The sequence below is a fragment of the Clarias gariepinus genome, chromosome 27, assembly GCF_024256425.1.
Source record: "Clarias gariepinus isolate MV-2021 ecotype Netherlands chromosome 27, CGAR_prim_01v2, whole genome shotgun sequence".
Classification (NCBI taxonomy): Eukaryota; Metazoa; Chordata; class Actinopteri; order Siluriformes; family Clariidae; genus Clarias; species Clarias gariepinus.
Genome location: NC_071126.1, coordinates 16,689,268 through 16,702,555, shown reverse-complemented (window position 1 = coordinate 16,702,555; position 13,288 = coordinate 16,689,268). Strand labels below are relative to the sequence as shown.

The window sequence follows — 13,288 nt, the reverse complement described above, 5'->3', positions numbered from 1 at the left end:
GAAACAGCTTTTATTTTAAAGGCAATTTCGCAGCACACCCATCATGAGTCTTTTAAACCTTTGATGCTTATGTGACAAGCGTTTACCGCTCTGCATATTAAACAAGTCTTTGCATTGTGAGGCTAAGTACAGAGCAAACCAAAATATGATTCTTATTGACAATTCAATAACTCGCTTTACTTAACTATGGCTTTATGCAGACGGTATGCACGATAAGTCGCAGTCCACCAGAAAGCCGCAGTGCTGAGCCCGAGCCAAATGAATGCTTGGGCAAAATTAAAACTTGTGTCTACTGCGGAATATAATTTTTGTCCAAACGGACAGCTTGATTTAGCCTGGAGCGGTTCATGCATTCTCATTAGAAGGACATGAAACATCTGTTTCTTGTGCTATACTGCAATTCTTGTAAAGTCAACTGCAGAGATTCCAAAAGGAAAAAAAAAAAAAAGTCCTGAGGATGAATTGGCATTTCGTACAGGGCGCAGCGTTTAGTTAAACCTTTTGATTTGCAACGCGCTCTACGTGCTGCTGACTTTAATTGCGGCTAAATGGATCTCTCATCGAGACTGCTGGCAGGCTAAGCTTTTGCTTTTAAAGCTTTCATGGCGTGGCTGCCAGCCGAGCCTAAGGAAGCCCGTATCCGCAGTGTGCAACAGGAAAAAAAAAAGCAGGATCGCTGATAAGCTTTAATTTTGTAGTACTGCTATTGTTTCTCTCTTCAAAGCAAACCTTCACTGTAAATGACGTAATCAGCACGGTGCTGCCTTTGGGGAAAAGAAAAAAGCTGGAAAGAAGCTCGAGAAGACAGATGGAGTAGTAAAAACAAGCTTTAGAAATGGTTCTTCTCTCAAATGTTCAAATGTTGGAATTTTCTAAAAGTAAAATAGTAAACCTATATACCATTATTATTTAAGTTTACAAAAAAAAAAAACAAAGCTAGCATATATATACAAAGAGACCCTAAATAATGGTGCTAATTTGTATGTGTGATCAAGTATATTACTTTTTTGCGTGTTTAAGGTGATCTATCATGAATAAACTGCATATATGACATTATGACATCACGCTCAAAGCAGGAAAACTGAAACATCTAAACAAAATCTACGCTTAAAAGAGATCTCAAAGGAACTTCCTGAAAAGTAAAAAAGTTAAGCTGGGCACACTGTATGCAAGACTAGGCATCAGTTATACAACAGGTAGTTTTGACTGAGTAATCTGATTGGACAAGAGGCATTCCATGAGTGCTGATAATAGACAGTAACAGCACTGGGACATTTAACTCCATGTATCACTGGATGTTTAAAAAAGTCGTTAATTACACTAATTATCGATGGCAGAATGAGTGAAGAGCAGCTGCCTACCAAAATCCCACATTCAAAACCAGTCCCGGAAACTTTTTTTTACAAAAAAAACCCACATCGGATAACTTTATGTCATCTCAAACAACACTTTGTCTCCTTAGTAACATCTTCTAAGTTGTTACAAATTGCCTCTGAACTGTTATTGTTGTTCTGGTCAAAGCTAACGTGACCTACAAAGCTAATTAGCTTCTAACACAAGGCTGAACCCCAAATCCCTCTTTAACCTCTGATCAAGTGCACTACTACTTAGTGTATGGAATAAGGGAGTGTACACCCTACATAGAGCACTAGGTTTTCGTTTAAAGCTGTTTGGGATTCAAGCCCAGAACCTGGAAGTTAGACGATATTCCAAAGCGGAGTCAGTGAAAATAGAAAGTAAATCTTGTACGTTTCTCAGGACTGTTGAGTCAAGTCAAGTAAATTCTCGATTTTATAGCATGTTAAAAAAAAAACACCTCATGTTGACCAAAGTGATTTACAATGATAAGAAAAAGATAAACAATAAAACAACCAGTATTAAACAACATATATGATAGCGGCTAAAGTTACACTCAACTATGTAAAAAGTAAATAAAATCATTTAGTGATAATTAATAAAAACAGTAATCAAATGAATTCATAATATATTTATCAAAATAATTCACCACCTCTATGGTTTACTCTCCGCACCATTTGGCTACATAATACCGTTAAGGATTTAAAACTATTTTTCATCATTTAATTACACTAACTGTGGGTCGCCAGCTCCACCAGGCGCGGTTAGTTAGTTAGTTAGTTCTGCCAGTTGTGGAACTGTTGTATAAAAGCAATATCACACTCGAGGTCATGCTGTTGTACTGAATATCAGCACGGCTGTGATGCCCTTATGATATCAGCACGGCAGCGCTGTTGTTTATTACAGCAGCATGAACTCAAGTGTGTTTTTGATTAATCGTTAATCAATTCGATCATTTATTTATAGCACCACAACGCCTTGAAAATACAAAAGATGAAACGAACACAAATTTGTGAGGTCACAGAAAGCCGAATACGACCCTGAACTCTGTAAATTCTAGCTTTAACCCGTTCCTGACTGTTACTACTGAACAATCCATTTGCATGACCAGGAATCATTCTAACAATGGGGGTTACACTCCTCCAACCGGAGGTGTGAACTAAACCCACCGGCTCCCTCGGTGCCTCTTCCATCACTGAGTAAAGGACAGAAAGTAATTTCATGGTAGTGCATATGATAAGTGGCTTACAATTAATGTGTGCGAGTGGGTGTTCGATGTACCAAGACCCAATTTTAATGCATATTAATGGGGAAATGTGGTTTAAAACTTGGGTTGGTTAAGCACATGAAGCACAATGCCGGTCATGTGTGATTACAGTCTGTTTAGTGAGTTAATTTATCTACTTTATAAGTCATTAATAAACATGTCATCACAGCAACAGTAACCAATCTCAGACGTCCGTGAGCTCATGTATCCAAAAAAAAAAAAGGGGGGCAGATGTGTTATGCTGCCACATGTCTGTAAAATCTTTGGGACACATGAATGAGTCGAACCAAAGAGCTGAGTCTAAAACATAATATTTCAGTAGTTTTTATTTTTGCTTTTATTTTATATTGTGTGGGTGTGAGTTTGGCAGTAGAACGTATTTGAATTAACTTTCAGGAAAGACAAAGGCGTCATTTTTTTTTACATAAACTCCTTCAGAGAAAAAGTCAGATGGAGCGAGATCAGGACTATAGGGAGGACGCTTTAACACCTCAGAGTGTCGACAGTGTGGGCAGAAGTGTGCAGACGTGCAATGTCAAGCGAGATCACGACGCCCTTGAATAGCAGTCCTTAGTGATGGGTCGTTCATTAACGATTCGTTTTTTTTTTAACGAGTCTTTAACGTGACTCAGAAGAACGAGTCGTCTGATTCGATCTACTGGGCGTGCATGCACAAATCATCGCAAAACATCCATAGGTTATATACAGGAAACAGAAATGAGTTGTTACCTTTGAGTCTTGGTCCAAATCGTTCGTTCTTTTGTCACGTGACTCCCATAGACGCTATGCAGTGCAATAAATAAATAAAAAAAAAACTACTCAGACTGCAAGATATGAGAGTTGACCTACTCGTTCTGTTTATTATAATAAGACCTTAGGTGCATTGTAATATTTTCATTACTGAAACTATAGCCAAAATTTTGTTTGTAGACGTGTTGGGGGTCTTTTTATTAAAAATGTAACATTTTATTTTATTTCTGATCGAAAGAATGAAACAAACTAAATGACTCAAAAAAAGATTTGTTCGTTTTGATGAACGAAATTCAAAGAACCACTATAGGTTCCACTATAGGTTCTTGAGAATCCAAAAAAACCTGATGGTTGACTTTGGAACATTTCTTGGTCCGCGATTGAGGATATTTCCGTTACGCACTCCATAGCCGTTTGCTCTCAGGCTCACGCTTAAGAAACTTTCACCTTCCTTAGAGTATCGGTTCAAACTGTGTTCGTAAATATCCAAAAGCTTCTGTTTTACGCTTTTCAGTGAATTGTTTCAGCACCAGGAACACCCTTAGACCACAAAAACACACCAGGAGATAAAGCCTTAAAAATAAAAAGTGCTGATCCAACGCAGCCAACGGAAATTTAAATATAACCTGATCGTTTTTGACTCACCCTTGTACAACAATGGTTGTGACAGTCTAGCTTTTCATAATCTACATTTCATCCATATGCATTCTTAGAGCAAACAGTTTGCACTGACATCCTTGGAACCAAGTACAGCTTGTTTAATCAACTTAACCATTCATCCACCTTCACCCGGAGAAGATTTGTTTCCCTCTAGGAACACAGAGGGAAGAGATTTACAGAATATGAGAGCAAATCCCACCTGCATATTACAATTTATATTGCTGCTGGAGATGATTTTCATTCTGCTTATATCCATTCTATTTTTCCTTACTGTGTTCGGTTCAATATGATCTTACCTGGTTAATGAAAAACATGCTAAGACAAACACGAACTGGCACAAACCTCAGCTGCATTTTATCCTCACACTTGATTAACAATGTGCTCACGATAAAAGAATTGAAATATCCCAGCGGTATCGATCTTTTAGAAAAACAAGGTTATAAAATAATGCATGTTCCTCACACAAATAATGCACAAATCGATGTTTATAGTCAATAAGATCCACCGTTATAAAGAAGACACATTTCTCTGATATAACACAACATAAAAACCCAGCTATAAAACACAATAAAAATACCCATAAGAATCTTATAAATATAAATATTGATAAAAAGCAGCGTGACGGCATAAAGGGCGGGCTACACGGCATGACTGTAACCCTTTAGAGAAACGCTGTATCAGCAGAGGCACAAACACTTTTTCCACATGATCGAATTTAGCACTGTCGCAGCATCAGGGCTCTCGTATCGATTTTCAGACATCTCTCATCACGCACGTGCTTCCAGCTTTAACGCTGCTATTTTAATAAGAAAGAAAAGGGCTTTCCATCATCACCATGGCAGTGTGTAACAAAATTCCCTCTAGATGATTAAAAAAAAAGCAACAGAAATAATGGTTTTCTGCTCACCATGGTCGTAAAGCGTAACTGTTTAAATCAGTTGTAAGCGCAAATCATTCTACTCTTCTACATCATTCTAGCCATAATGTTATGACCATAACCGCTAACAATACACCAATCTGGTGAGAGGATCATGGCTACCCAATGGGCACCCATGCCTACGGGAACCAAACACAAGCCTGTCTGGTCCGATCCCACAGGAAAGCCAACAGAGAACAAATCGCCAAGAAAAGTCAAAGCTGGCTATGATAGAAAGACACCAGAACACCCAGTGCACCACAGCCTGACGCACATGTTGCCTAGGCCACTGACCTGGCCTTCAAATTCCCCAGATCCCAATCCAATCAAGCACCCATAGGATAAATCTGACAAATGTGTCACATCCACAGAGGCATGACCCATCAACCTACAGCGCCCAAAGGATCCACCATCAACGTCCTGGTGCCTGGCACAACAGGACATCCCCAGAAGTGGCACAAGGAGACCCCAAAACCCAAGTGGTTTTAAGGTTTATGGTTTTGACCGATCACGTACCCTCAACAAACTTTATTAGAAACACCAGTACACTTAAATGTTCGAATGCAATTATCTAATCTGCCAACTATGGTAACAGTGCACTGCATAAAAACATACAGACACAGGCTCGCAACTTTGAGCAACAATGTGTTGGGAAAGTGGTATGTGGTATTGCTAGTGCCAGGAGGGCTAGCCTGAGTATTTCTATAACCGTTGATCTCCTGGGATTTTTAACACTCTCAAAATGGTGCAATGAAGAAAAATCATCCAGCGAGAAACAGTTCAGCGGATCAATGGCGAATGGACAAACCGTTTTTAAGCTGGCAGAACGCCTACAGTGCCTCAGATAACCACTCTGTACAATTGCGCTGCGCACAAAAGCATCTCAGAATGCACAGACCGAACGGTAAAAAAATCTAAAATAACCTTCGGCCGTCGGAGCTTTCTTTCTGAAGCACCGTGGCTTAGTGTGCAGGGTCGCTTTATTTGGAACACAGCCGCTGGGTGAAACAGTGAGGTAGCGCAGGAGCTGCAGACTCTCAGTGTGAGCTGATAAGATCTGAAAAGAGCAGCTGGGAGAGCTGAACGACTGCGGGACACGATGACAGAACCTCGAAATATACGTGCACACACACAGAAACACACACACATACACAGACAGACACACTCACACACATGCAACACTTTCAACTTTCTCCTTCTCTTTTAGGACTAAAATGAACAATCAGTCTAAATGAAAAAAACTTTACCCTGGTTAAGAAGAATATTCGAATATTCACTTTAACAACTGGAGGCACATGTGTGTGTTTAAGTGTGTGTGACTAAACTAATTACTGCACAAACTGTAGGACTACTGTGAAAGGTTGTCAGTGAACTGCTATGTGGTTTGACAATTGTACTACACCGCGCAGAAGATTATAAACATAGGCATGAAAATCACAGCTCACACTTATGAAGCTTCAGCCAGAACATCCAGGACATCCATTACCACCGTCTCCGTCCGCTCATGACACACACAATGCTGTAGGCCAGGTATAAAATGCTGCACTTTGACACACATTCGCCCTCTGCTGGTCTCATGTTCTACACCGCTTTATCCTGTATACAGTACACACATACACACACTCACACACTCATTCACACACTACGGGCAATTTAGGAACGCCATTTAGCCTAACCTGCATATCTTTGGACTGTGGGAGAAAACCAAAGTACCCGGAGGAAACCCACCAAGCACGAGGAGAACATGCACACAGAGGCGGGAATCGAGCCTGGCTGGGAAGCGAACCCAGACCCTGGAGGTGCAAGGCGACAGTGCTAACCGCTACACCACCCCCTCTGCTGGTCCAAACAGGGAACTTGTCCATACACTATGCAGAGCCTTCATTTCAGTGATGTTTAACTATGAACAAGGACTACGATAAAATTGTATTATTGTTTTTTACTTTTTAAAAGTCACATATTATACTATATGAATTTTTAAAATTTGTCTCTAAAAAGACTTAAAGGTCTCCAAAATTTTTTTTTTTTTTTCCACCTGCAACACAGCTCAGATCCTGCATTCTGGCATGCCTGATTCTCTTTCTGTTTCACTCCTTTTCCAACCACGCCGTTTCTGTGTCTAAAAGGAAGTGCATTTTCCCGGCCAATCAGAACACAGGAAATGATGGAACCCATGTTCGGAACCTTATTAAGCACTTCCAACCTACTTAGGCTTTTTTTGTGAAGGCTAGGCTAACCTTTAGTGGTTAGCTGCTACCCTAGCCTTGTTCACTGTAGATCTTAAAAATGGTGCCCAGCATAACTGGGCAGAGCAGGATGAGGATGAGCACCAGAGGAGGGTCTCTTGGATCATAATAGGTGGAAAGCTGGTCAACCTGTTTAACCTTGTTTAAAGTTTGCATGTTTTTTTTGTGGATTTTGCACAATAGGTCTCCTTTAATACATTTTATATTATATTTTTTAAACAGTTACAACTTAGCTACACATCAACATAACTGACTCGATGACCTGACATACTGTATACACGAGTATATGATAAGTGCATGCTTTAGGATATTTACGATCACATTTAGTACATCTTTGGCCAAAGTAGCATATAATAATGCTGTCGGATAGAGCAATATATATTAGGGACTCAATCTATACTAGGGACAGGAATCACCAGGGTGCGACCGATATTATATTATCATGATACCTAGGTGTCGATTCAATATAAATGTAATTTTTTCAATTTTTTATTTTTTTTTTACAATTCTGAACAAAACTTAAAAAGCAAACCATTCACTTTAACCACACAGGATGCTGTTCTGCCTGCCAACATGTGAAAAGTCTATAGAGCGCCACCTGCAGGATTATAGAAAGACGGCATCATTTTTTTTACCCCAAATGCAAACATACTGTATATACATTAAAAATCTTTTAAAAAATTAATCGTAATACATCACTGAATCGATGTACCCCTCCCCCCCATCTTTAATATGCACTCTGCCTAATAAGCATGACTTAAAACACACGTTAGTTATATTACAAGAATAGCAGTGTAGAGTAGTTCTCATACTTTAGCCATGCCATTCTTTGTGTTTAAGTAAAGTGGCACTACAGCAAGCTTTAAAAATCCAGTACCACTAATCAATAATGAAATTTATTATCATATATTTATGTTATTCAATTTGCCAGATTTTGTTGATTAGTTGTTACAGCCCTTCTCTGAATTAGATGACTGCAATGCACTTTTGCACGAATGCCAATATATCCATTAAGTAATTCCTGTTAGTCTAAAATACAGCAGACCCAGAATAAGAGCTTAAACACATTAGTCCCATTCTATGAGTTTAACACTTTATTTAGCTTTAAGTCTAAATAATAATCATGTGTCTAACAGTACACAGAACCATATGACTACCAGTCAGACCACCTCATATTTAACTCATGCAAAAATCACTTTACATGTTCATTCTAATGCACTGGACTATTAACAAGAGTTTATAGGATTGAAACGTCAGTGCAGTATACAGTACTGTTTAGTTTACTGTATCATCTGCCTGAAAATATTGACTTTTGCACTAATAATCAGCGTTACACTTATTTTGTTGACCGACAGGAGAAACTTCGTTCCTAACGTTACACACGGTCATGATGAGAGAAAGTGGTATTTACATTAAGACTGTCTGTTCCAATATTTTTGCTCAACCTGAAATTGCATGCCCTGCTACAGAATGGGTACTTTTTCACAGCACTGTAAATTTTAATGCACAGTTCTGTCTTCCTCTTGCTCAGTCTTGATGTATGTTCTACTCTCACTGTGTGTATATGAATGTAGAAGGGTCCATGAGGATTGTATGGACTGGAATTTACTATTGTGGTCTTTTGTTCTTGTAAGTAACTTTTTGTCTTTTGACGCATTAATCTATATCCTTAAGCCCGGTAAACTCACAGCCTGAAGACCAGTTATAATGTAGACAATGCCAGAATGTTAAATGTGCTGGTGCGTCCTGTGGGTACCTGATGCCGAGGCGAAGCAGGCTGGGATGTGTGGAGACCAGATGGTGCTGTACACGACCCCCTCGTGACCCTGAAGCGTACACACGGACTGAGGACGCTCTGGATCCCACTGTGGAAACGCGTCATGTTTAACAAGTTAAGTGAGACAATCCTGCGTTTTAATGTGCATCAGATAAGATTTCCCAAAATACAGTATGTTAAGAATAGGTACTGATTAAGAAGGTGGAGCTGAATTTGGTTTGAAGGATGTTTCTTTCTACTTTTTTTTTAGCCCACCATGCTTTTCCCAACTGATCAAAACTGATGAAATAAAAAATCTTGTGTGAAATTCTATGAATTTTACTTTTACCTAGATAAGATATACCTTCAAAACATATAATGTGATGTCATCACTGGTAAGATTTTCAACATTTTCGTTAAGTGAGTGCAGTGTAAGTAATGTAATAATAATCCAACAGAATAAATGGAGATTTAATTAGTATATTTAACAGTAATATTAACTTAAAACATGACTTGATTTTTTTTTTTTTAAAGATGTAAACTATTCCATTTATAAACTTGGACATTTTACTACTTATAACACACATTCGGGTTTTGTTTATACCCATTTCTGTGATCCTCACCCTTTAAGTTTGCCTGACTTTAAGAAATATCTTGTCACAGCAATCTAAGACTGAGCAGTTAATAGGATTTACAGATTTAACGGATGTTCACATATTATAGCGTTTAATGCGTGGTGGTAATAGTGTAAACTAATTACAGCTGTTCAAGAACTTTTAACATACTGTAAGTCAGGATTCGGGCTGTTTCTCACCACTTTGGCTGTGTGATCCCAGGATCCTGACACCACCAGGTTCTCGGTCCGTGTCTGACTCCAATCCACTGAGTACACCTGAACACACAGAGTAACACTCACATGCTCCTCAACCCATAAGAACAATCTTTTCCCCAATAAGAAAAATCCCTCAGATCATGCTGACACACATCATGCAGGTCATGCTGCATCATATTTAGAACTCTAACAAATAAGTCATCATCATCATCATCATGTGCTTCACCTCTTGAGTGTGCTCCTTCAGCACGCGGATAGGCCCTCGTGGGTTCGCTGTGTCCCAAATCTGCAGGGAGCCATCACCAGCTCCGGTCACCAGCACGTGCTCGTTGGTCTCGCTCCACGTCACGTCAAACAGACCATCGTTCCAGTCAAAGCTGTGCATCAGGAAGAGCACGCAGAAAGGGGATAAGAACTAAAATAATAAATAAACAGAAATTGAAATGCGTTTCCAGATTCTACCTTCTCATGAGCAAAATATCTGTTTCCCTTTGCTCCAGGACCAGCAGTGTTCCACATCCTGAAACGTACAGCGTAACATAAAACACTCGAAGTTAAATGCACTGAGGTAGTAGGCGGAATATTTACTCTAAATGTCTATTAGGTATACTAATGTACATAATTGACGTGTGACGTAGGGGGCACAACCTGCAGTTCCTCGAATGACCACTGGGGCGAAAAGTTAGTCAATCTGTATAGACCTTTATGTTAAAATGTCTAGCTTTACAACAGATATAAATGTTTTTACAGCCTGTAACAAAAAAAAAAAAAGGCTTTCGGGCTGTAACTCATCAGTTAAAATCACTATAAGACATACAATTGTGCACAATTAGGGACATTGCAGAGCATTCAGATTCACGAGATGGCACGTACATTAGGTTGTGGATGACGGAGCTCAATCAAATGCGTAGTAACATTAGCCATCTTAGCATTTTACTGAAGCTAAAGATAAGCTAGCTGGCATGTGGTTCCTGAGGTAAAGAGACGTGTTCCAACCAAGAACCAGGCTCTGTTCGCTCCGCCCATTTGCCCATTTATGGATTAATTAAAATATACGTAGAAGGACTCAGCTCCTGCCAAAACGGCGACAACCAGAGCGCCTACAGTTGAGGTTTAAAAGCGCTCTCTGACAAACTTGTGCGATGTCACGCAGGGAATGGTCAGTTCTTTTTATACAGTTTATGTGACCTTCAGTGTAATTCTGAGAAAACTTTATTTAGTCTAAGGATCTTTCAGTAACAATTTTGCACTTGCTGCTACGATTTTATTTTAAAAGCACTGATTAGGGATGACGGTTTATATGAGTCGAGTATAGCACCAGTAGCACAACTCCAGATATACACAGGACGATGTCTTTTGGCACACTGACTTATGAATGCCAGTGCTTTCTGTGCAGCTTTGTGCTGCCATCTGCTGGCGTGTTACAAAACTGGCCTGGAAACTTTTTGATACCATAACAAGATCACACCAGCACAAATCAGTGACTCGGGAGACTGATAAGTGCGGCCTACAGAAGTTTCGAGAGTATGACGTCATCTTCGACGGTTACCGACGTTCTGCGCATGCGTTAGTTCCTTTCCTTACAGAATTACAGCAGGCAGCTGCGTGTATAAAGGTGTATGTAATACCTGCTATGCCGTAATACTGGGCTGTAGCACAGGCCAGTGTGTTGGGGAGAAACGGGGACATTTCCACCGCATACCCGTGTCGGGCTGGACACCTAAAGCACTTCATCCTCTCTTTCCTTCAACTCTTCACCATCAACTCCTCATAAATCATTTCCAAATCGGCTAATCCGCTATCTACCTAACGCCCGTCCTCGGCCCCTAAATATTACTGTTTTTACTTGTTTTTTAAAAGATTCTCGTATTTAGTTTTTTTTTATTAAATTGAATCTGTCAATGTTAAACATATTTCATGCTAACATCGCTGCTTCACATGTTCCCTGTTTTGGTTCTTAGGAAGAGAGGGCGAATTATAAAAAAACTAATATCCCTACACATGCGCACTACGTAGAGTATAAAATAACAGATTGCGTAGTGCACTATCTAGCAGAAAAGGAGTGGTTTAGGATTCATCCTTAAAAGGCTAGCTGTTATTGGTGGATAGGTACTTCCGGGGTCAGCATTAAGGACGTTCATTGGCTGAGGAGTTTGTCTCCACCCAAATGAGAAATTTCTATCAGTAAAATGCATTCTTATGCATACATACCATGGACCTCCGTTATATACAGTACTCTTACTTTACGGTTGTCATAGCAACTGATACTATCAAGTATAAAAATTCTAGAAAAATGGCGGATGTTCTCACTCATCCACTCTCGCATTGTCTATAAACAGCCTTATTAACTTAAACACTTAAATAATTTAATGAAAGTGTAAGGCAAGATGTGTAGTGTGGCGTGTTAACCACTGTGTGGCGCCATTGCTCTTACAATATTCAGCTAATGTATAGTATATATGTGAAAAAAAATATATAGACATTTTGGTGAACTTCTTACAGAAGTTCTTCTTCTTCTTTGTTGATTAACGACGGTTGGGATTCAGGCCTCATTCTCCCTCATCTTCCCGGCCTCTCAAAGCCGATTTTCCAAAACAGCCTTCATAAAAAAAAAATACCTAAAGGTCTCCATCATGATCTAACCAATTTGTAACTGGGTACGGTTTTTGTAACTGCAGCTCCAGTTTACTCTGAGGAAGTTAGCGCTTTTGTGCCACAAGGTCGTCACAAGGTGATATTGCTAATGCTAGCTCAGTTACGTGCTCAGTTATGTACAGTGTTCAGAACATGGGGAAAAAATAAACGATTTAAAATTGAAGGGATAAGGGTGTGATTTAAAGTAAAATTACAGGGATCATTTATTTTTCTTACTTGAAGGACATGTTGGTGCAAAAGTCCCAGAATGCAGTGCAGCAATAGGGATAGGAGTTGTGAAGAGATTCGGCTCGATCGGTTAGGGATCTTTACAAGATTGATCATTAATGAATCATAATATTAATATTAAACTCAAAACTTTGGGTGCTGATCTGTTTGAGTGAAGTATACACATGATAAAGTGAAAGAGCTGAACAGGCTAAAGGAATAAAGCGCCGCTGCATCGCTCTCCTAATGCAGACATGATGCGAGGTCAAAATCTCACCGGCACAGCGATAATTCTAAAGATCGACATGGAGGTCATTTCTTGTTTTGTTGCATGGTGGAGAGAACGCTGTAAAACCAGCGGGACTTTCTCACACCGGTGCTTCCAGTGGAGCGTGACGTGAAGATCACGTGTCTACCTCTCTTTGATACACGGCGGTCTCTTCAAAGCCGTGAGCCAGAGAAGCAGCCTTCTAAAGCAGATAAGCGTCGGATTTACGGCCCCGCTCCGTTCCCATGCGTGTCTGCGGTCTGCAGCCGCCGTCTGCCCTAATCCCTATTCACTTGGAAATGCTGATACTTTTCCCTTTTAGGAATGTAAGGACGGGGTTTAATGGCATGACAGTGATTTACTCGTGTAAAACTG

General features: G+C 39.8%; 1 protein-coding gene across 1 annotated transcript in view; it reads right to left on the bottom strand.

The window, feature by feature from the left end:
* pex7 (peroxisomal biogenesis factor 7) overlaps positions 1–11,728 on the bottom strand; it is a 35,891-nt gene extending 24,163 nt beyond the window's left edge. Inside the window, exons 1-5 of the mRNA XM_053488407.1 lie at positions 11,412–11,728; positions 10,246–10,303; positions 10,010–10,160; positions 9,766–9,843; positions 8,952–9,060 (exon numbers count right to left, since the gene is read on the bottom strand). Of these exons, the coding sequence (XP_053344382.1) occupies positions 8,952–9,060; positions 9,766–9,843; positions 10,010–10,160; positions 10,246–10,303; positions 11,412–11,517 (502 nt within the window). The 5' untranslated portion in view covers positions 11,518–11,728. The remainder of the gene's footprint in view (positions 1–8,951; positions 9,061–9,765; positions 9,844–10,009; positions 10,161–10,245; positions 10,304–11,411) is intronic.
* Between the last annotated feature and the right edge of the window lie 1,560 nt (positions 11,729–13,288).